The following is a 24,771-nucleotide window of genomic DNA, read 5'->3' on the forward strand; positions in this document are numbered from 1 at the left end:
GAGGGGGGGCGGCCGTGAGGGGGGTTTCACGGCTGGGTCTGCAGCCAGACAGCGTTCCCCCCCTGGAACCCCCCTGAAAAGGCCTCAGGGCTGCGCTGCGTCAGGGCACCCGGCCGCCCACCGCCAGCGTTGCGGGCCCCGTCTCGGCTTGCCCGGATCGGCATCAAGGGAGAGGGAGGGCCGAGGCATCCCTGGGGCTCATGTCAAAGCCTGGAAATACCCAGCCCGTGGGCAGGGAAGAGCTGGTGAATCCCCCCCGGCTGGGAGATGCAGGCTGGAAATGGTGCTGCAGAAAGTAAGTGCAAGTGTCCTGCTGAAACAAACCCACACCGGTCATTTTGCTAGCGGTAGTTATGCTACAAACCAGGAAATGGGTTTATCCCAAAAGGTGCCCCGCCCTAAACACGTCTCTGGAAAACACCTAAACGCTTTCTCTGTTTTAAGCTCCCGTGTTGCCTACAATTTGGCACCCCTCTGCTGGTGCGCTTGCCGGCACAGAGGCAGGCTGCACGCTGCTCGTGAAGAAGGAGCAGCCCTCTCGAGCCTCACGGGGGGCTGTGTCCTGGCCGAATTGGCTTCATCTCTGTGAGTCCTTGCGGCACCAATGCAATGGATAGTTATTACGCTCTGATGTAATTATTACACTTCTGATGGTGTCTGAGAATGTGATAATGAGGTATTCGCCTGGGGAGTCGTTCACTGTCACAATGGCTGCATCTGCATTGTTGTGAATGGAGCTTTACGATGTATAACACAGGGTGCAGGTGAATTTAAGACACTCGGTGCAAATTGTCTCAGAGTAATTCTTGACTACCACAAGGTGCTCCAGATTATGCAGAAAGTTAAAAAACAAAACAGAAATCCTTGCATGAAAGCATGGGATACCGAAAAGGCTTACCAGAGTGAAACGTCTCGAGAACATGGCTTGTTGCTGTAGAAAGTCCAAGCAGCAATTTCTTCTCTATAAAAAATACCAACAAAGAGAAAAGCAATTCAGGGTAGCTGTATTTCAGAACATGATTCACCCTGAAGAGTTCCACGTGCTTCAGGTAGTCAAAGGAGTGGAGACAACTGTATGTCTCCACCTGAACATATAGATACCACATAGTATAGCTATTTGGGGAGTATTGCATGCTGTATAAAAATAAAAAGTAAGGAACAGGATGTTTTAATCAAGTGGTAAAAATGACAGAGGAGACTTTACAACTGGATGTGACTGGTCTGAAGCTGAATAGGCAGTCTTAGGGTCACAGAGAGTCGAGGATCTCTCTGGTAAGAAAATGGACCATGACTAGAATGTGGGGTGAAATTTATGAAAAAACAGGAAAAACACTGAGCAATTAAAAACAAATCAAGAGAAGAGCCAGGTACTTTATATCAGCCTTAAATAAACAGCAACACTGAGGCAGCTGTTTCATTACATATGCTAAAAATCCACATTCAAATTACACAGAAAAATCTACATTGATGACAAATTACATTGCTTTTTCCCTGCCCCTTTCTGGATCAAAGTAGATGTAAATCTACTTTTAATTCCATGTTGTTATTCTCATTTTCCTAAAGAAAGATTTACTAGAAAATACTGCTGTTAAACAGGACAATTATTTACTTTAAATCGCAATTTGCCTAGCTTGTTATGGCTGAAATATACAGGTAAAGTGAGGTTTGCACAAGTAACCATTAGCCCCACTGGAAAAACATCAATTAGAAAAGCATGTGGAATCAGATTCTAGCTTGCATTTGGTGCAGGTAAATTACAGAATAGCACAAGAGGAATGTAGAGTGTGAAAACAGTGACGTTAAGAACGCCTGGCCCTTGAAACGGGTATCAGAAAAACCGTGAGACACCAGGGCATACATGAGGCCCAGCCGCAAAGTGCAGCGAAGCAAAAATCCATTAATATTTGGAACAGAATGGGTGCAAGCGTTTGAAAACTGCAGTTGTACCCACAGAGGGTACCCAAGGAAGGATAACCATACCTTTTATGCCTTTCGGGAGGGACGGAGGGAAGAGGCACTGAGTCAGCTGTTCTGTCTGAAAAAGTGCCAGCCTCACAGCAACCACTGCAACTTCAGGCAGATGGGCATCGAGATAGGAAATCGGCAGCACAGATGGATTTGCCAGACCTTGTAAAATGTAACACAGATACCTCAGAGGAGACTGGTAAGACCAAGTGACAGAGCTAGGCGTGTTGGAAACTATCTGAACATAATGTGTGAGGCTAATGAGAGGTATTTGTAATCGCACCACAGCTCTGCACTCAAAATTTGACCTCCTTCACCGTGGCAGCAGCCAGGTGAAGGTAAACTGGCAACATTTACAGGACAATGTGAGTTTTGACTTAAAAAACCCCCAAACCTTAAAACATATCCACAGCAACACCTGCCCACACTGTGCCATTGGCATTAGTGACATTAAAATCAGTCATGGTGGCTAGGAATGAGTACACAAAGCTTTTCTCTACCCCACTGCCTGCTAATTAGACCATTTTGACTGAGCCCAATCAGCGGGACGCTTAGATTAATCTTCAACCCAGTCTTGCAAATAACTCCCATAAATCAGCAGGCCACTACCAATTTCGTAAGTGGAGCCACTTAAGCCATTTCCTGAGATCTGACAATGCTTAGGATTATTTTTCTCCCAAGGCACAAGAGGAGTTGCAGTGAGGGTTGGTATATAATCAAAATTATGATTTGATGAGCTTAGTGGTGATGTGACACCGACTGGAATATTAACATAGAAATAAACAGCTTGTTTAGGAACGGCAAGGAGAGAATGTCGTTTCTTGTATCAGTGATGAGTGGACATGCTGAAGACTGAAAGGTCGAGGAGAGAGATCCCTTGGACATCTGCAATCAGTGATCAAAAGGAGGGGGGAAAAAAAGTAAATGCTGTTGTGGTAGGATCACTGAAGGGGGAAGATCAGGTGGAGGAGGCTTTTTGTGAGTGATTAATGCAGTCACCCAAAGAACCAATGGTGCTTTGGTGGTACCCAGAGCCCTTTTGGGAAGGGAGATCACAAGGTTATCACACAAGCTCATGGAAATGTTTTTATACAAAGGGAGGAAAAAGCAGCCCAAGAAGAGCCACTCCCATATTTTAACTGCATGGGAGAGGCCGCAAACAATTTGGAGGACAGAATCATAGTTCAAAATGATCTGTGACAGACAAGAGAAATGATATGAGAAAGTAAAATAGGAAGTTGGCTGATAAGGACAAATGCAAAATTTTACAGCCAGGCAGGAGCAATCAACTGCTCGAGTAACCACTATCTGGACAGCAATTGTGTAGAGTGGAAGGTATGACTATAACGCCATGCAAACTCAATGTGAGTCAACAAGGCCCTGCTGTTGTGAAAAAAGCAAACGTCATACAGGGTTATGCAAACAGGAATACAGCCTGCAGGACACATGGCACTCTCAGCACTGGTGCACTTTGTTTAGGTACCACGTCCCATCTGGAATACTGCATTTCAAAAAAGATATGTCCCATGTGGGACACGGCCTGAGGAGCACAACAAGAAGGTGTAGAGAGAAACATGGCCCAGGAGTAAAGGCTGAAAGAAGTAGAGTTGTTCAGAGAAGAGAAAACTGAAAAAAGGCAGAACTGCCTTCATTTAGCTAAAGGGCAATGAGGAAAGGGATAAACCATTTCTCATGTTCCTTCAGAGTGAGAGACAGTGGAAAAGGTCAAAGTTACAGCAACGAGGATTTAAGCGGAACATCAGAACCACAGCATTGCTCAGGCTGGAAGGGACCTCAGGATGCCTGCAGTCCAGCCTCCTGCTCAAAGCAGGGTCCGCCTGGAGATCAACCGAGGTTGCTCAGGCCTTGTCCAGTCAGGTCCTGAAGGCCTCCCAGGAGAGAGACTGCACAGCCAGCCCAGTGCCTGACTATCCTCGTAGGGAAAATGTTTTCCTTACACCCAGCCGGAACCTCCCCTCTTTCAATTTATGACTTCAGTAAAGATCCTGACTTTACCTCTTGCTGACCTCCCTGTAGGCACAGGGAGGTGGCTGTTAGGTTCCCCCACAGCCATCCCTCCCCCAGGCTAAGCAAGCCCTACTCACCTGGCCTGTCCTCCAGCCCCTGACTGTCTTGGAGGCCCTCTCCCCTGCCCCAAACTCACTTCAACTTGCTGATGTCTTTTCCACACTGGGGGCCCAAAGTGACAGACAGTATTGGATGTTGGCTAATGGGTGCTGAGTAGGGGGGGATAATCACTTCCCTCAGTCTGTTGGCTGTCCCTGTTCATCCCACCAAGGGTGCAGTTGGCCCTCTTTGCTCCCAGGACACACTGTGGCCTCACATCCAGCTTGCTGCCCACAATGACCCTCAGGGCCTTTCCTGCAGAGCCGCTCCCCTGCCAAGCAGTCCCCAGCCTGTGCCCTGCCAGGGGTTGGTCCACGCAAGGGGTAGGACTTTGTCCTTGCTGAATTTCATGAGGTTCCTACTGGCCCATCACTCCAGCCTGCCCAGGTCCTTGTGGATGACTGCCTTGCCCTCTCATGTGTCAGGTGCAGAACCCCAATTTGGTGTCATCCACAAACCCGATGAGGATGCACTCATTTTCTCCTCTAAGTCACTGACAAAAATATTAAAACAGGACAGATACCAGCACAGACCCATAGGGAACTTATAACTGGTCTCCAGGGAGGGTGTGAACCATTAATCATTGGCCTCTAAGCCCCATGACCCAGCCAGTTTTTCTCCCATCTGGCAAGTCACCTATGCAGTCTGTCATAACCCAGCTTGGATACCCGGGTGGAGTGACAGACTCTGTCAGAAACCTTGTTCAAATCATCTACAAGTAATATAAGGACAACAATCTGCTGCTCCCTCTTCACCTACAGATCTATTCCCTTTGCTGAAGATGGTCTTTCTGTAAAGTGTTACAGCTGCCACCACGTGTGTGAGAATCACAGAGCTGTCCAAAAGACCAAAGGCTTGCCTCCTTGGAGGCTGAGCAAGAAGGGCAATTAGACGTCTCTTTGTTGTGGTTAACACAGTCACATGAAAGGGCCAAAAATCATGAGTCAAACCCCTCCAGAATGAAAAGACTAGCCCGGACATTAATGAGGCTATTACTTGGTCAGATTTTGGCCTGCCTTAGACTTTGGAATTTCCCTTGCCCATCCCCAGTCCAGCAATGCAACAATTAATGTTGCATGCAATCCCAAAGTCAGTAAAGCTGTCTGCTCACTTTCCACTTGTGCTTTGTCCAGAAATCAGCTCTTCATGTCCTGCCTCGGAGTCCCTTTATCAAGTCTCTTCCTCCTGCAGCTCCAGGACTTTTTTTCTCCACCAACACAAGAGAAAGCAGAGAAGCAGCGTCCTCCGTGTTCACTAGAGAGGAAGGAGGAAGGAAGAGGAAATGATGGAAGATGCAGGACTGTTTTGATCCGTGAAGCTCCCTCTCATCTTTCTCTTAGACACAAGCAGTATTAGCTCTCAAGGGAAGCGGGTGGGTAGAAAAGGGAGGAGCGGTCGCTCCCCCTGGCTCTTCCCGCAGCTCTGAGGCCCAGGAGGCAGGCTGGTGCACAGGCTGCAGTGGGAGCTGCTCCCTCCCCCCCTCCCTCCGCCTGGCTGGAATCCCAGACAGCTCCAGGAAGAAAGTGAGAACGATCTGAAACATGGCCAATATTCAGTTGCATAGGTAGCAAGACTTGAAATCAAGCCAGGTGCTGGCAAAAGCACAGCAGGCCTAAGCCTGGTAGACAAAAGGCTTTTCTGTGAAAAACAGAGGCAGGGAGACCAGCTTGATTGCTATCTGCTGCCTTTCTCCCCACTTCATTTTGCGGCTCACTGAATCCAGAGCAGAAACAATTTCTTTTTCTTCCTCCAGACCTAACTAAAAGAGCAGCTTTGGAAACAGAGCTGGAAGTGGTCTACAGCACACCGATTTCACAGTGCTCAGGAAAATAGCACTCTGCATACTTTCGTCAAAAATGCATGGGCTTGTCCCAAGGGAATACCTGAATCATATTAATTTTCTCTTCCTAGCGGGAACAGCTGGCAGAGCTCTGAATGTTTTTAAGATACTTGGACCAAAGGGGCAACCATACTTACACAAGCTGCTACAGGGCTCCAGCTCACCCGAGAAGTTGCTGTCCCCAGCATCCCACCGTTTCATCAGAAGTCATCACCTTTCTGCTCTGCTGATGTACGAATGCATGTAACTTGCCTTTGGTCCTGTCAAAACGGTCTAGTTAGAAAGCAAACACCAAAACTGAAATTATGAAAAAGCACCAAACCCGAGGATTATCGGAGCACTGCTAAGAAGTAGGCATTTGCGTCTTAACAGTTCGAGATAAGCACAGCCTTCCCCCTCCCACTTCGCATATGTTGAAATGAAGCCACTGGCTACCAGAGCTGGTCTGTTGGCAGCAGATCTGGTTTGTTAGCTTCCACCATTCAACCCGATTCCACATATCCAATTTACAGCTGAAACTTTAGACGAACTGAATTAACACCTTTTTTGGCAGTAACCTCCAGCAGGAAAACGAGGACCTTCTAAAGTGTTTCTGCCGCTGCTGCGGAAATACTACAGGACTGCGGCATAGGATAGCAGTGTCCTTGCACTAGCGGTTCCTCTTGCTGGAGGTTACAATGTTGTAAGAAATAAAACATGACGTGCATTAACAGGTGATTAGACGTTTATGACTGATGAGCACCTTGCTGACAAGGAAGGATTGTCCACATAGTTCAGCAGACGTGCTCCCATTTCCATACGTGTGGGTTTAACAAAGTGAATATTGCAAAAAGAAAAATAACTTGGAGACATTTGTAAAAAAGGTAACATTGGCTAATTGGATGAATTCAGAAATACTTGTGCATAGTTTTAGAATGCATCACATATCAATTCAACATGAAGATATATTGATTTATTCTACAGGCATTTGGCTGCAATTTTGATTTTTTCAAAATTGAAATTCATGCACTCCAAGGTCAAATTGTGCTCTACGGTAATACAGCTCAGCTTCATCCTTGCAATAAATGGCAAACACAGCTACAAATATTCTCTTCTATGACAGCCTTACCTATTAGGCATTACTTCCTTACAAGCTGAAGCGAGTGCACACCAACTCAGTTCCATTTTTTAGCTCTGACTTTTCCTGAACGGGACTGTTTTTTGGGGCAGTCAGTGCAGCAGCATCAGCAGTTACAAGCGTTTGGAGAATGGCGTGATTAACACCTTCCCCAACTGCTATGAAAGCAGTTTCATTTCTAATATATTAAAGACAGTATATTCAGTTTAAGGTGCTGTTGTGGAACAGCAGCAATGGGCACAGCCGTTAACACCCAAAGTTTTGCAGCTGGAGCGATGCAACACTAGAAGAATCATCTTTAAAAAGCCGTGACCCCTCTCAGTTACTCGTTTCTTCAATTAAACATGCTCCTTCTGTCAAAAATGAGCCTTCTTGTTCTCTACAGACCACCACAACAGAAACTTGCAGGATCTCTCAACCTGAACCCTTACTAATTTAAAACCAAAAAAAACCCCCAACTCCCAACCCCAAGTCGCACTCTTTTGATACTTCAACTTTACCAAGTAAATACGGAGGGGTTGGGTTTTTGGGTATTTTAGTTGAAGACATGCTCCACCAGCTCAAAAAAAACAGAAGGCAGAGAATCACTCAAAAAATAGCTCAGGACAAGAGCTAAGAATTTGAAACTTGTAGTCTATGTCCTCATTAGTCATTTAAAGAGCAGCATCCCATCTAAAGGAAAGGGATAATTTTTGTCAGATTCTTATAAAAAAAGGCTTTATTTTGAACAAGTTTTCTCCATTTGGTTTTACAATCTCAACATACATCATATTCATGGACAAGCAGCATTTTCACAGAATAAGAGCCAAATACAGAGAAGAGGAAGCCACTTGGGATTAACAGTTTCAACCTAATTGACTCAGACTTCAGAAAATACTGTATGCTGTCACTTATTTGAGGTAAAGGAATTCCATAAATTAAAATCCACTGTTTAACAGAAGAGTCAACAAGGAAATATGTGTGAGAAGTAGGTACCTTTGGGAAGGAGGGGAAAAAAAAAATTACCCTAAGACATTGTGAGCAACAATAGAAGGGGGAGGTCGGATTTCCACTTAGTTTGTATTGGTAAACCAATACAGTTTGGACTACCGTGTATAAGTGTTTAACCAAATTTGTGCAGTTTAAATTTCAAGTTTGATGAATTTTACTGGTAGTATAATCTTAAAAGGTGATCCTAACTGAAGATATGTCATAAGCTTAGTTTATATGCTGAATGCTGTCACTAGGGAATCATTACACAATCAGGTAATGATCAATGCGCGAGTTTTTTCCTTCCGCATATCCAGTAAAATCCATTGCTTTCAGTGCCTGTTACGACATAGTCCAGTTACATGGTTAATTTTTGGGTAGCTGTGCAATCAGACCATAAAATGATGCATTTGGTGGAATTCAGGAGTGCTTTCTTAAGAAAAATTGTACTGGGGGGAGATGGAGAAATCAACCTTCTGCTATCTGTTCATGCAAAAACATACCTGCAGTTTAACAGGGTTTAGATAAACAGATGAAAGGTGTTAATAGGGACATATTAATACTAGTTTAAAATTAACCCTTTATGGAGCAAATCAGCTTGTGTCATTAATCTGTGTAAAAAAGATCTTAAACCTTTGTCAATACTACCCACATTATACTAGATACCATTTTAAAAAAACAGAAAGACTATTCTCACCTTTTTGAGCTTGAGATTTAAATTAGCTCACTAATCATCCTAAATCTCACTGAAGAGGAAGTGGAACTAAATTAGTATCCTGTAAACCGCAAGAACTAAATCATCAATGTTAAATTCCTAATGCCTAGCAGAAATACCACAGGTTTCAGTTCAGCCATTTATTGCCAGGCACTGCTCAATTCTTCCAGTGAAAAGAAAGCATAAATTTGATTTATGTACTTGCAACAAAACATAAGCAGCGAAGCCATCTTCACAGCGAGATACATTTCTTTAAAAAGGTTACTGGCAAAGTAAGTTCCGCAATCTGCTTGGCCAAACCATCCAGTGCGAAGAAAATAAATTCAAATTGAATTGGTGTAAGAAGTTAGTTGTAAGAGGCAAAGCAGATTCGTTTAGAAAAGCTCATTTTTCAATATTATTTTGTTTGCCAACTCCAAGTTCCAGTGAGCAAAATGGTTTTATACTTATTTTGGAGGCAGGGAGAAGCTGGTTTGTTAATCTGGCTATGTAATGCTTCCATATCCTTTCTATTTCTTTCCTTTCTTTTTTTTTTAAATAATAATCAAGGAGCAGATGTATCATTTAGCAAGTTATCTGACTCAACTAAAAAAGCTCTGGTAAATTCTCCCCCCCATTGGAAGCACTAGTAAATTCTCCCCCCCATTGGAAAGCTATATTATATTACATAGCTTCACGTACATAAAGTTGTATCGTGCAGAAATATGACCACTGACCAAAATTTTACTGTTATGCATTGAATAAAAGCAGACATGAAGTTAAACTGCAAGTCAGCCATTGTACAAATTGTCTCTCAAGATGTTCCAGCAACATTTCAATTAGAGCTTTAACTCCTTAAGATACACAACCTACGATATATAGCCATTGCGCAACTCAATTAAAACTCAGACAGAAAAAGAAAGATGTCTTGTTTGTGAAGAAACTGCCATCTGTCCATTAGCTTTTATCGCATTTCAGACTATCAGAAAGCGAGTAAAGGTGGTGGTGGTGAAATTATTTTCCACTAGCATCCGATTAGTTTCCTATGACCTTGAACACTAATGAAATGCTTTTCATTAAATGACAGCTAAGAGCACACAGAGTGAAAAAATCAGTCTGTTAAGAAATTTGGTCCTTGTATTCAGGACCTTGCATTTCCTTTAATAGATCCTATGTATCATGTTGCATGGAGCATGAGTTTTTTTAAAAAACCTCACCTGCCTATTATGAATCATTGCGATAAAAAGATTATTTTTTTTCCACACTGCACTAGGCAACTTTCTTTCCAGCCAAAGACAAGGAATTTAGTCAGAATCATAAAAAAAATTGAACTATGAACTCTGGCACAGCCAGGAGTAGCAACTCAACTACTCCAGAGTGCTTAGAAAATAGGCTTTAGATTTTACACCAAGAAATTGGATTTATTGTAAATGCCACAGTCACATTGATAGACAGAGCACAGACTTCTGGTAACAAACAAACATACATTTTTGTAACTAAGCGTTTCTACTTGGTAAATAAATGCATTTTGCACAGCCTTCCTTTTAAATGTGCCTAAACTAACCTAAATAAGCAGACAGCATAGCAGAAAAGGGAAACTTATGTGAGTAACTGTTTCTTAAGCAGTATATTATTTTTACTATGTATATAATATTTTATATTATATACACACACATTTTCATCAACAGTTCAAATTATACCCGAATAAAAAAAAAACAAAACCAAAACTGGCGCTCCTCCAATACATTTACCACCTTTCCCTCAGGCATAGTTAATCCAGGTATTTGTCAAGATAGAGGAATGACAGTTAAAAAGACTCCCCCCACAAGAAACAAGTTACACAAAGAATACTGTATCACTACAAATTTTTTATTCAGAAGCCCATCTTTAAAAAAAAATCTCATTATGAACTTGTTTGGTCAAACTACAACACTTTCTAGCAGACATACAGTAAAAATGGCATGGCTCAGAATCGACCAGATCTTTCACGATCTCTTGACCGCCTCCTATCACGTTCACGTCCTCCTCCTCCTCCACCACCACCTCCACGACCACGATCTCTGGATCTAGACCGGCGTTCACGGGACCTCGACCTGGATCTATGCCTTCAAAGAAAGTTTGAACATTTTATTGTTTCATCACATTCAGCAATTTACTTGCAGTACCACACAGTAGAACACTTAAGGATGTAAGCAACGGGGGAGAAGAAAGACAACATGGCATTAGAAGGATCGGTAAATTGGCACTCAGGCTGCGAAACCATGCATTTACAAACAGAACAAACTTAATACCGAGGAGCCAACACATACTGTTAAAAGACTCAACTGTTCACTGCCAGTCATCCATTATAACAGGTGTGCAAAACTTAAGGAAAGGCACGTAGAGGAACCAAATGCACTCTTACACAGCTGTTAAAGCAGCAACAGAAGGGGACACCTGCTTTTGCAGTTATGAACAGCTCTTAACAACACACAGCAAAAGCCTACAGCTGTTTGTAAGTCCACTCCTACTGGAGAACTGAATTGTAATTGCTAATTAATGCAGATGATTTCTTTTTTCCCCCCTTCTCTCCCCCACCCCCCCGCTTCTAGAAGCTATCAACATTTGAAAATAATCTTCCCTGCCTCTGAGGTCAATGACTTAAATTCAAGAAGGAAGCTAAAACCACCCAGAAGGTACTGCTAACACAGCTACTATGTATTTATAGCTTATATGGCACTTGCCAAGGAAGGGTAGTTTGAATGTTTTTAAGCATCTTAGAAAAGTCAATTTTATTTAGTTTATTTATTTACTTTTATTTTAACCAGTACAGTTTTAAATAGGTGTAGAAATTACAGCAGAACTAAAAAGCTCAGGGAGACAAATGCTACAAGTCTTAAGTTTGCAGAATATCGTTCCATGGTGAGATGTTTTGGGGTGGGAGTGTGTGGGGTGACAAATTTCACTATGACAGAGACACATACATAACTCTTGCATACCACTGAACTGTCCAGAATTACTAAATTAACCTATTATTCAAAAGTTCTGGTTTACCCTCCTTTTTTCTACTAGGAAAAAAAAAACCCAGCTTTGATGTATTTCATTCTGTGTAGAACTACTTTCAGGTCAGTCTAGTTTATACAATCTACCTGTGAAATCCCACTGACACAAGAACTGATTTTTTTATATCAAGCCTTACTGCTAACCTGTGACAGCTTTAGCTGCACAAAGAATTTAAATAGGGCCAAGAAAGACAAAACCGGATGGAGGATTCAGCTATTTTATTTATTTGCTTTACCACAGACTCAAATTGGGCTATGGGTAAAACAATCATATTCCAAAGCCAAATACATAAGTATGATCTTTCTTGCAGTAAAAGGTGATACCTTTTAATTAGCCTTACTAAGTCCGAGAGATCCAGATTCATAAAAGTGACCAAAGGGCTAATACAAGAGCATACTTTCTCTTTTTCATAAATCATTCAAACATCTTAAATATTAATTTAAACTTAAATGTAAGCTTTAATTGGGATATTTTAGGAAAGTATTTAGGCACAAATACATGTGCCTCAGCAACACAATCTACATTTTCCAAAGTTAAATTCATCCTCACAAATTCTAAGACACTGCCAATTAGAGACATTTATAGGAAAAACATGTTCACAATCCCAGGCTCCTTCTGTGATTGAAAGAAACCTACAAAATTGTGCTCTATATAAAAGGAAGCTCAACAATTTTATATGCCTATCCTAAATAGCAAGGTCCTAAAAGCAAGCAGATTGAATCCAGCTCAAAGTGAACCATCCACAAGACAGGTGTCATAGTAACAGCAATGGTATAAGCCTTTCTACAAGGTACCTTAATAAATAATTTAATATAAGTATTTAATAAAATGTATTTCACAATCTTCTTTTTTTTGCCGTTCAGCAAAATTACTATTCCTTTGCCCTACTGAGAATTCCCATCAAGAAGGGTCACATTGTGAGGCTAGCGTTAATAAAAAGTGAGCTCAATACAGTGATCGCCCATTACTAACATTACGGAATGAATACGGGCTAGGAAAGTTAGCCATTAAGTGTTAAAACCAAATAAGGTTGGGTACTGAATATAATCTATAGATATGCTTGATTGTGCATAATGCTAAAAGTGGCCAATCTGATCCTGCCAAAATGCCCATTAGCCAAGTAGCCTGCTTCTAACAAAGGCCACGAGCAAATACATTTAGAAGACGCTAAAATAGAGAAGAGGCATAAAGAAATACTTCTCCCAACTAATGTCCGCCTGTAACAGTTTGCAGTTTGGAGATTTGAACCACAGGTAGGTCCTAAGTACTTAGTAACTCAGTGAATATTCTTCCTCTTGAACCCTGCCTTCTCTTAACAGCATCCACAGCACCACAGAGCAAGAAGCACCATAATTTTTTTTTTTTTAAAGAAAGACCTATTCCTTTGTTCAAACTGGCCACTCGCTAGCTTTACTTGATGCCCTTTCATTGGCTTGTATCAGAACTGCATTAGAAAAAACGAGAGGACTTAAGTTTAAAGGTTTGCCTTCAGAATTTTCAGCAACTGATCCTTAATTTACCTGGTTTAATCGTGTTTAAAAGCAAACTTACTTTTTACGACGACGCCCATACAACTCACGTCTTAACTCTCGAGAAATGGGCTTCAAATGCATAAAGTTGCAGAAACCTCCTCGTGTACACTCTCTGAAACAGAATTCAAGAGACACAGTTGAAACTCCAAGGTCTACACTGTATCTGTTTGCCCTAAGCCCTAGTAGACCTCTAGCCATCTAAAAGTTAATCACCTCTAACGTTAAAACCAGTAAATTGCAAGCATCATTCACCAACACCGACTCACTCCTAGACCAAAATCCTGAAGAGATGGCAAAAGTCACGAGGCTGACGGCAGGTCCTCCATATTAACATTACCTGAAGTGGCTTTCTTCCTACACTAAGCTACACAAAAGCCACACCCAAGCGACCACCCTGTCTGTGCAAGCATTTTAAAGATACCATCATAGCCAAACAGGAAGCCACTTTTTACCCCATTTCATATTGACGGCAACAGGCCTCTCTGAAGTCAGTCACAGGTGAAAGCTCAGCATGAATGGGCTGTCCATTAAACCAGCGATTGTTCAGGTCAATCACAGCCTTTTCCGCATCTTCTTCACGGCGAAACTAAAAGCAAAATTAACATTTCCTCATGTTATAGAGAAGCAACAGAAGTAGATCGAAGATTACTGTCAAATCAGTTGTGTGCTATCTGAGGCTTAGGACTAGCAATCAAACTAGAAGTGACTTCAGAGTTCCTGGGACAGTCCATCAAATCAAGGGTAAAGATGCTAGCTTCTCATTAATCAGGACTCAGAGCTAATCAAAACATTGATAATTCCTCTCAATTATGTTATATTTGGTCTTTCAAATTTTGTGGCTTGTATTAAAAGACACAATAGAAGATACTGTGTTTTCTTAGTACAACTTTAAACAACGAGAATGCTTAGGAGTACTTTCTAGAACACTAATGCTCCAAATGTAATGGATTTTTTTCCCAAACATTTAAGAGAAATCTGCATGAGAACTGAAGCTCTCATTCATTTAAATTAGAATTTACAAGAATCTGATCCTGTTTTACAATGAATGCAAAACTTAAATTTGAAATTCCTTTTCACCGCTAACCACTTGCAAATTTTTAAAAACAACTTTTATTTCTGATTATGACCTACACAGCTGAGAATTTTAGGCATGAAAATACTTTCCAGTTAAGGGAATGTACAGTAAAAATATTCAAACAAACTCTCTCACACCTCCCCAACACTGTGTAGACACAATAAGATTTCTGCAGGTGACAACTTTGTACTCATTATTCAAGAGATACCAATGACTTTTAAGAGCTAAACCTAAGTGCTCCAGTTTGCACCTTACACCACCCAGCTACTGCCAAATGTAACTTGGTTACAAAATGTTTTGTTCAACTGGGAAGTTAGAAAATAAATGCACCTGTTGAAAATGAACACACCTGTTGCGAATAAACCTCTGCTCATAACAAAGTACTTAAAAAGGCAGTGTGATGGGAAGACAGACCCCACATTAATCCTGGCAAACTAAACAGTGCAGCAGTGGTGACTGTATTTATAACAATGTAAAAAAGCGTTAATGTTTATGAAAATGACACAGATTTTGACTATCGAGAAAGCTTCTCATCATCTCTTAATTTCTTTCAGATTCCATGCACATTTTCACTCTTTCTACTTTATATTGTGAAGTTGGAGAGGAGCTGGAGAGTCACTCTCAAAATCTACAAGCATACAGTAGCTTTTAAAATTGTAAATCAGCAAATACCACCCCTATTGATTACACAAACATGTGTCTCTTTATCCTACCTTTACATATACATTTCCAACTAGATGATCTCCAAGGTTATCACAAACGTTCATCTCCTCAACTTCACCATATTTTTCTTCCATTTCTGTGAAGACCTCCTAAGCACAAAGCAACCAATTACAAGTTTGCAGCACATTACTCATAAGTACAGAAGTATTGCGTTTAGCTGTTAGTAAGTACAAAAGAAGGCCTTCCTTAAAAAAACCAAACCAAAACCACCTTTTTTTACATTTCTGATTTTAAAATTAGTACTTGCTTGGCCTGTACTGTGTCCATCTGCAAGTACAGCACTAACAGGATACAATAAAAAGCTACGGAAAACACTATGCATACAGTATTTACAGGATACATAAGATGCACTGAAAACACTACATATAAGCCTTAATGCTATAGTTTTACTTAGTTTGCTTCTATACAAATAATTAAGTATATTTTAAATTCACAGGAAAGAAGGGGATTATTGAATCAAAATCCTACATCACTTAAGTTGCTGATCTTTAAACAAAGTCTATTATAAACAGTAAAGTTAAAGCCAAACTAACCAAAGGTTATACCAGGAAATATTTAGCACTGAAAGTTGTAAGTTGTATACGAACACCTGAGGAAACAAGCGCTTTTCTCTGAATCCATCTAACTCATTTGTGTCGACAAATCCACAAACACTTTAATGCATTTTTAAATCTTTTACATACCTCAAAGAATTCATCATAATGTTCCTGCATCTCAACATCGCTTACAGCACCTGTAAAAAAAAAAAATCAAGAGTCATATCGATTAGAGCCTATAAATAAGGAAGAAGAGATTTTGATCATACTACAAAACAATCTAGAGAGGCCATCTGGAGCATAAAAGACACCATATAGCATAGAGCTAACTAATAGGAATATTAAAAATAAGTATGTGTGAAGAGCTTTGAGTCCCCAAAGTATATGTCAAAACATTACATTGACATGATCAAATCAAAACAAGTTTTAATCGGAGCCAAACTTGTATGCCACAAATTTAAAGGAAGGGGAAAGGAATTACTTTGAAATCACTTAAATTTAATGTACAGTCCCACCCTCTATCTACCAACAATTTTACCTAAACAGAAGGCAAGTGCTTTGTTACATTTGCATACTTTAAAGCGTGATTACAGTTTAGTGTTCCTCTTCCTAAAGGCAGAATTTCATTTTAACATGTCCACCTCTCCAGCATATACACTAGAATTTCAGAGTTCACAATGTAACATAGCCCCGAATTTTTTTTTAAATTTGCTCAGAATAGTTACTGAAATGACACACTTTTCTCAGTGCCCTCAAAGAAGGGTACCATAATGCTTTGCAATAGAGAGCAATTTTCTAGTTTAATTTTGAGTATCACTTAATTTTTCTGTAGTCCTGCAGAACACCTTTTAGTGCAAGACAAGCCAGCCATATATTCAGGTTAGATTATTTTCATGCTCCAAGCTGGACTTTACAAGTGAGCGCTGCTTGCCTGCTGCTATAAAAAAACAACATAAGTTTGGCTGATTTTTCACAGCATTAAGAATATAAAAATCAATTTCATTTGTTTCTTCCAGTCTACAGATTTTAAACTACATTAAGCTGTATACATTAAAGCCTAATGTATTAGCTCTTCAGCAGTTAAGTGGTTTATTAAGATCAAGCGGAGCAGTTTTAAAATCAACCCTGCATTTTAAGCTAGAAAAATATTCTAGCCTTTAAATTACAAACACTACTGGTTTAGTTTACAGAACGTGAAAGACAAGAAACTGAGCCAACAAAGCTGAGTTTGTTCACTTCAGGCTGCTATGAAAGAAAGAGATGCTTTGGGCTCAGTCATTTTTGGCCAGTATTACCATTTGGACAGACTTTACATTTTTCTTCAAAGGCTCTAATATTAACCAGCCACACTCTCTGGAACTGTAACTACTTTTCTTCCACCCAGCTCACCTCCTGAAGAAGGCTAAGGGGCATTTGTTATATAGTTTAGGCTAACAATGTTTCTGCAGTTGAAACATGCTTGCTTTTAAGAACTTTCTTCTTCCCCACTGCTTCCCCACAGTTACATAGCAAATTAAGGAATATCAAACATTAAACCAGTATTTCTAGACAGTTTAATACTTAACTATATTCCCAAGGTTCTGCCAACACCACTGATAACGGCTTACTAATACCTAAGGGGTTTTTTTGTTTTGTTTAAAAGATATCAGGCAGGGGCTCTGTGAGCCACACTGGGAGTAACTACTTTTTACCAGATGGACAAGTGCTAAAAACTTGTAAGGAGATTCCATTGTCAAATTAGGAGATGATAAGCAACAGTTAGTTAACGACTACTTGAATGTCCTTCTAAAGTGGGAAGCATACATATGCACAGGCTTTACAAACATTCATATTCCAGGGCTACCGGTATCTGAACCTTGAGAAGCCCAATTACTAATTAAAATACTCAGGAAAACTACTGCTGTTCAAAACTAAGGTTAATCCTCTACGACGGCAATAGAAAGGAAGACAGTTAAGCAACAACAACAAAGCATTAAACAGCTACCCAAGTTATCCATTTAAAATACATGCAATACTTAAGTAGGGACAAATATCAAAAAACCAGGGAGCCAGGAGTTTCAGCAAACCTACTGGTAACAGAGCTCCAGCTCTACCACAGGAGGTACAGTTGGGCTCTGTTAAATAGCTACCCGCTTGTCAAGACAAACTAGAGTTGGATACCAGCATTTAGAACGCTAGAGAATCTATTCAAGACTCTTGGAGCCGTACAGTCTAAACAGCTCCGCAGACCAAACTGCTGTAACTCTGTGCAAATTAGTTACCAGCGCATTGAGAGTTTAGGGACAGAGTGGAAACACCCAACTGTGCATTTTTTGGTTTACTGAAACAGCATTAACTACTAAGCATCTGCAACAAGAAAGCCTACAAACCAATAGAACTCTTTAAGCATCTAGACAAACTTACATAGCTCATTATGTATCTAGCTTGATTGTGTGACAAAAAACTCAAATTACTTAATTGGGCCATTATTACTTTTAGAAGCAGAAGAGACAGTGTTGACTTTTAAGTTAGTGGCTGATTTCACAAAGCATGTCTAATCAAATGCTGGTAACTAATCTGAACTAGTCTATGATCCAACAGTCAAAAAAAGGAATAGCCAAACAAAGCTTTATTACCACACAGTCAATATTCACTTCACCAAGAAATATTAGTCAGAAACACCGATCCTTTTTGGTCCTAAAACTTTTTTTTTTAAAATTTTATTCTAATGTTGATGATTCAATCACAATGATATATCAGTAATCGCCGATCAACAATCCTGGTCATTTAACTTCTGCCAGTCTCACAGTAGGTGTGTTTTCTTATGCCCATTCCTACCTCATGAGGAGTCATTAAATTAGTCCATGACCATACCCAAATGCCTTCCCCTCCTCAAAAGTACTTTTAAAGATATGTTTTCCTAGGTAAATATGCGACTTGGTTTTGGAATTTGAATTTTCAAAGCATGGAAGGAATTTTAAGCATGCACCTATCCAAAAAGGACAGCTGCCAGAAGGGAAGCGTTTGTCAGTCAAAGTGTATTCTTCCAGAGTAGACTCTAAATGGAAGCTGCATTAACCTAGGACAAATTTCTGCATGCAGTCTGAAAACTTTCAAATTCAAGTTCTCTTAACATTTATGGAGCAGGAAATTTGTTCTGGATGAAGTCAACGTGTCATTGTCCTGCTCTTTTAGACAGTGGAACCTAAGGGACGGCACAAGACATACAGAAAAGCATTCCTAGGATGCAGGCAACTGGCAGGGAGAAAGGGGGAGGGAAGAAAGCAGTTCAACCAGGACTGCTTTACAGGGGAAGTACAATTTCAACCCTTTTTGATTTAATATATGGTATTCAGATTCCCCTCCTAGTTTTGGGAGTAGGGAGGAAGGTGAATGGGAGAAAAAAGTTTTTTGGTTTGGTTTTTTTGTGTGTGTTTGTTTTGGACACATTTAATGAAACGTGGTCAGTTTGATCTGTTAAACTAAAATGGTAGACCAGCTTAAGTCGACACTGAGCTCTGACAATCAAGCCCAGGGAACCAGTGAAGGAACTTGTATGAACTTACAGCGCAAACCGTCAGCAGACTGGGAAGAGTTTTGAGGGTTACGGTAAATGTTCAAGAGGGCAATGGTCTGAAATACAAAACGCAACAACTTTATATTATGGAAAATAATTTTAACAAGAAACCGGTTTCCTTTAGGGTCGCTTTAGCCGAGTCTGTGCTGAAAGAGAGGTGGTTATTCTCTCCCAAGAAGGAGAACTTTCACTTAGCTGGTGACCTTTCTGAATCAGCCTAACACTGTAAAGTAATAGAGACCTCATGATACTCCATTATTGTATTTTTTGTTTTGTTCACCAATATTACTATAGAGGGGTTTTGCATGATTTCAGGCAGATATGTAATAGATGGCATCCAAACACAGTATTCCAATTACAAGCGTAATAATTTGTTTGAATTTGGTTTTACTGAACGGTTTCTTAGTAGCAAAACCCCAGGAAAGGAAGTAATACAATAATTACAGCATAACATGAAATCTCCATTTTCCTAAAAAAGTTAAGATGAAAGAAAACCCACAGTTTTGGGAAACTTACCGTACATCACATATACACCTATTTTTGTTTGGTTTTGGTTTTTTTTTTGTTAAATCAAGAATTTGAGAAATGTCTGCAGTTTAACCCTTTAAGAAGAATGCAGTTACTAAGCAATCAAGTTTCACTTTGCAGTGCAAAAGAGAATCTGCATCAAGTCCAATTTATGCAGTCAGTTCTGCATTCTGAATTGCACACATTTGACAAGTTCTTGATCTATGCGCAAGAAGAGTTCCGTCACTTGTCCTGTTTGCAACAGCTTTATGTCAGCAGCTCAGAAGCCAACATTATTTTCTCATAATTAGGAGTGGGCTCTTTAACACCATTCTTTAAAAAAATTTCTCCAACTGTGGGACTTACAGTGTGAGCCGTCAGCCGTCTGTGCACTGTTTTGGGGGTTACGATAGATGTTTTGAATCAAGATGGTCTGCGGGGAAAAAAAATAAAAAGGGGAATTCTACTGGCTGCTGTGCATATAATAGACAATTGCAAAGAGACAACTTGTTTGCAAACAGCTAAAAGTAATATTTTACTCTTAAGACTTCCTTTTGTATTTGCAGAATATCTTCCAAAATTGCATCCAGACCATCATATTATGAAAACAGTTTTAATTAACCACCAAGAAAGAGCTGCATTTGTCTCAACAGCTATCCTCAATATGGGAGTTGTGAGGCACAGTAACCTAAAGCGTCAAACTACATGACATTAGGGAGATGCCTAGCTTTCGAGACCAGATTCATTATTGTAACTCTAGGGGGAAAAAAAAAAAATAGTGTTATGTGCACAGCATATAATACATCATGCCACAGAGTCTAAAATGTTACACCAGACAGTAAGGTTTTTAGGCAAGAGCTACGTCTCGTTTTGTGCATCAGGAATTTCTTGGTGGAATTTCTGTTTAAATAATATAATAGCATCATGGGTTCACATGTTTCCGATCCTTCAAATAAGGACAATATCCTTTTAGCCCTTCTGCTTTTTACTTGAAGAATTAGCCCAGGCAGACTTGAAACCTTACATTTGTACCGTTCTTCTTAAAATCAAGTTGTCTGAAAAAACAAACCATGTTTAAGTTAGTAAACTAATATTACAAAAAAATTCCAAACGTCCATATCACTGTAAGCAGCTCAAAAATTGAAATTTGATTACTTAAAACACAAGCTCGATGTTAGTTAGTATGAATCGCAATCCCCAAATAATTTTAGCTTACACATTATTATTAGTCACAGTAAGAATTCAGAGCTTAAAGAAGTCACAGGACCAGCAATGTCATACCTACATATGCTGCCCACTTAACACATAAAAAAATCTGTAACATCACATTTAAAAATCACACACTTGTTTTACAACGGGTACGGTCATACCAACCAAAGCTTTGTGCTCCCGTGGCCCAGGTTTAAAATAACTATGTTTTAGCCTACAATTGGAGAGAGCCAGAAACATGCATATAGTTACAGTGTTTCTGCTGATTGGTGGTAATTTGATCACCCTGGATCGCACGACCTTTCCTAACACAGCTCTTCTATAAAGTAGCTGCACCAGCAATAGCAACACAAGATAAAAATACTGTGCCGGTAACTTCCCGTTAGTAAGGTACCTGTTCTTCTATTTTCTATCACAGCTGATTATCAACCCGCATACAAGTAAAGATTTCTGTAGCGAACCCTACGCACCTGCCAGGTACGTTGGAGATGTTACAATACAGCCCGTCTGGCAGGTGCAATGCTGTAGTGGTCCCAGGCACCATGGGATGACTCTGACACGCCCCGCTGACCCGCTTCACCTGGCACTGCTAACTGCAGGTTCTAAGGCAAAGCTAAAGACTGCGCTGACAGAGGAAACCGTTGTTGCACACAGAGGTTTTTTTATTAAAAAAGATGTCGTTCGGGGTTTGTTTTTTTTTTTTTTTTAAACTTAAAGACAACTAGTGTGGAAGTTGTCTAATTTAGAAAATTTTTCTAGCAGCCAATGACCTAAATTCAGGTCTCTAAATAACCAATCACATTTCAGCGCGCTCTCCATGTAGGTCAGCAACATGGAATAGTTTTGAAAACAGACAGCATTCTTAGAGAGACAATATTACATTAAAAATTATTAAATTCCCAGAAGTGGAAAACTGTTTTTGCAGATGAAGTACCAGCAGCGGTCCCCATCGATCAGTAACCTAGGCAGCCCCCCCTAGAACTACCCCGCCCACCCACGCACTCACAAAGTTTAACTTCATGAGCACCATCGCTCTGGACCCCAGCCACGTGGATAGCACTTGCCTCCCTAATTCTCCCCAAACCAACACCAGTCCACCAGTCTAACCAATCCTGCTCCAGGTCAGCTAAAATGAACTTGCAGAGGACTCCGCTGCTATGTAAACTTTACCTTTGTAGGTAAAACTGCTGATAATGCAACAACTTTCATAGGCACCACTTATCATATACGATACTCCCAAAGAAATCTATTTACCTGTATACCTTGACAATCAGCAGTGATAGAAAAAGGCAAAGCATACAGTTCGCCAGGAATGTAATTTCTGAAAACTATAGCACTCATAATAATAAAAACCCTATCACCCACTGCACCTTTTTTTTTTTTTTTGGCAGACATGCAGTCACACATCATGTCTCTAACAATATTCACATAGCCAAAGATTATTTAATCTGTCATCAAATGACATATACACCCTCAGCAACCAGGCAAGTTGTTTTCAAGAAACACTTCTTTCACATTCAAAGCAAGTACTTAAGTTACTCTCGAAACTTAAGGGCCTGGATCAGAGAGCAAATATAACGACAGAAGAGTCGCTTTTATTTATTAATTACTTCTATTATATGCATAAAGGACTTAAGTTGACACCTTTGAGATAGGCAGAACATGCTGCCATTGTTTGTGATTAAAAAAACCTGGGATGGTTTAAGTGCCTAAACACCACTGAGAAGGCACACTCACCTGAAAGTTAGCACTGGTTGGTCTCTACTACAGGCAAGCTTACAACAGCATCGCTTCCTGCAGCCATTAAGGGTGACAGGAGATAATTAGAAATGCTGGGAGAAGTAAATGGAATACCCCCAAAAAAGCAAAAACCCATATAAACTGGGGCCAAAAGTGAACTAGTTAATCTGGAGCTTGGTAATTATTCACTTGTATCTGAGAATCTACGTTTTAAAGAAGCAAGAATATACTTCCACAAGAAAGAGAAAACAAAAGGAAAACAAACCTGGCTAAATGTTGGTTTGTTGTGCAACCGAGAACATCTGTCTCCATGACGACAAGCTCCAATTTTGAAATAAAATGAACAGTTGACTCTGCAAGTAAAAAAAACCAAAGTAGTTACGTATTGGAATAGAAAGACATTAACATGCAATTCCTCTAAAACATATGCCCTAAATGCCTTTATCTTGATGTGGAGAAGTAACATAAGAAAAAAAAAATCAAACAGCATAGGAAAGCATTACAGCAAACCTGCTCACATTCATTCCTCTTTACCCCTAATTTACAGGGAGTCATCTAATCAACTTCACCCGCTACTCAAACCCAAAGTGACACCATGACACCACCAGGGCCAGAAGCCATCACTACTGTTTTACCCTTCCAGTTCTCTGCTCTTGGCTTTGTATCGGTTTCACTGGGTGATGGGATGGGAAATAATGTGAAAAACAGTGAAAAGTTACACTGTGAGCTATACGGTTGTGTCTTAGTTCATGCAACCCCCTAGTCTAGGCAATATAACCTGCTTTAAAGCTGACACAGCTGCACCTACCTAATGTTTTATAAACCACCTGTTTAGTCATACTCTAAGGGTAACTCAGACTGCTGCCAACACAGTATTTGAAATAATTCAGGTAAGAGAAAAAATCATGTTACAGAGAGAATACACATAAGCAAAATAAATTCATTTAATTAAGCCATTTCCATGAATGTAATTAATAATTTTAAAAGGAAGCATTAGTATTTTTTTTAAACCATAAGCTTTTCTTGAATTAACTGTCATCTAACACCACCTTCAAAACTATGCTGGTTTAGGAACACCAGTAAAACTCTCGCATATAAGTGTAATTCACACAGAATGATGAAAGAAAACCATAAGGAGTTTAGTTACCTTGACCGGGAAAACTGAACGCAAAATTCTGAAGGGCGAGAAAACTATTATGGGCTATATATGTGTAAGTGAAATATAAGAATTCTCCTGGAAGAAAGATTATCACTCCCACGTTCACAGTTAACACCAATTCTTTCCACAATCCTGTGTAACCAACATCAACTCAAGGAAGGGAGAAATATTAAAGTACTAAAGCATATCTGATCTCTAGCAAAACATTCTACTGTAAAATTGTAACATGCTTACTCTTCATTACGTTTTTGAAAATATATACTTAGCATTACAGTATACTTACTGTCTTTTCTGAACTCTACCCTGAAACAAAAAAAAGTACCTAACTATAAAATTTCCAATAGCGCCTCCAATTTCAACACTCTCTGGAGAGTTCTGCTTGCTTTTTGAATAGCAAATAAGACCAGTACAGGAATTTGACGCCCGCTGTACCGGCGTGCACCAACGCTGTTAAACCGTGATGCATTATATCAGAAAGGATGCTACGGTAACAGAGCTCAAGGGAGGCTGCCGATACTGCTTTTCCCACAGACGAGCGAATTGGAACCGGCACGTAGCACTACAAAGTAGAAGGAAAACGGGAGCCTCACGGCCAGAGGCTGGCAAGGGTAATTTTAGTCCAGTAGCACATCGACGCCCCCTCTCATTTTTACGAGTGGAAAAACACGTTGGTTTGGTCAGGCCGACGGTGACCAAATTTTCGTTAGGAGGGTTTTGTAAGCATGCTTCCAACAACCGGAGAAACTAGAGGCGTTCCCGGCGCGTGGAAGGCCGCAGGCAGAAGCCTGAGGATCGGGATGCAGCAGTCGGGGAAATCCTCCGCACCCTGGGGAGGGGGGAGAAATAACCAGTCGCTGTCCTGGCGGCAGAGCGGAAGCTCTCGGGCCGCTGCGAGGCGCAGAGACGCGAACAAAAGGGGAAGAAGAGGCCCTTTCTGGCGGGAGGCGGCGGGAAGCCCGGCACCCAGCGGCCCCGACCGC

The 24,771-nt window shown here is 40.5% G+C and overlaps 2 protein-coding genes across 5 annotated transcripts in view; both read right to left on the reverse strand.

The window, feature by feature from the left end:
• The window catches only part of LOC103902017 (cystathionine beta-synthase), a 32,621-nt gene extending 31,690 nt beyond the window's left edge, over positions 1 to 931 (reverse strand). The window contains exon 1 of the mRNA XM_009283009.2: positions 899 to 931. The gene's annotated coding sequence lies outside the window, so the exon portion shown is untranslated. The remainder of the gene's footprint in view (positions 1 to 898) is intronic.
• A 9,175-nt stretch (positions 932 to 10,106) lies between these two features.
• On the reverse strand, positions 10,107 to 22,988 carry U2AF1 (U2 small nuclear RNA auxiliary factor 1). 4 transcript variants are annotated; one of them, XM_009283011.1, is made up of 9 exons: positions 22,898 to 22,988; positions 22,630 to 22,686; positions 20,050 to 20,116; positions 19,166 to 19,232; positions 15,768 to 15,817; positions 15,075 to 15,173; positions 13,739 to 13,872; positions 13,306 to 13,398; positions 10,107 to 10,817 (listed from the first exon to the last, which is right to left on the reverse strand). In XM_009283011.1, the coding sequence occupies exons 5-9, from the start codon at positions 15,795 to 15,797 to the stop codon at positions 10,679 to 10,681; spliced, it is 495 nt and encodes a 164-aa protein (XP_009281286.1). In that variant the 5' UTR covers positions 15,798 to 15,817; positions 19,166 to 19,232; positions 20,050 to 20,116; positions 22,630 to 22,686; positions 22,898 to 22,988; the 3' UTR covers positions 10,107 to 10,678. The 4 variants fall into 4 exon arrangements, with proteins under 4 accessions (XP_009281286.1, XP_009281285.1, XP_009281287.1 ...); XM_009283010.1 differs by lacking the exon at positions 22,630 to 22,686; XM_009283012.1 differs by lacking the exon at positions 19,166 to 19,232.
• Between the last annotated feature and the right edge of the window lie 1,783 nt (positions 22,989 to 24,771).

Source organism: Aptenodytes forsteri, unplaced genomic scaffold, assembly GCF_000699145.1.
Source record: "Aptenodytes forsteri isolate BGI_AS27 unplaced genomic scaffold, ASM69914v1 Scaffold2, whole genome shotgun sequence".
Classification (NCBI taxonomy): domain Eukaryota; kingdom Metazoa; phylum Chordata; class Aves; order Sphenisciformes; family Spheniscidae; genus Aptenodytes; species Aptenodytes forsteri.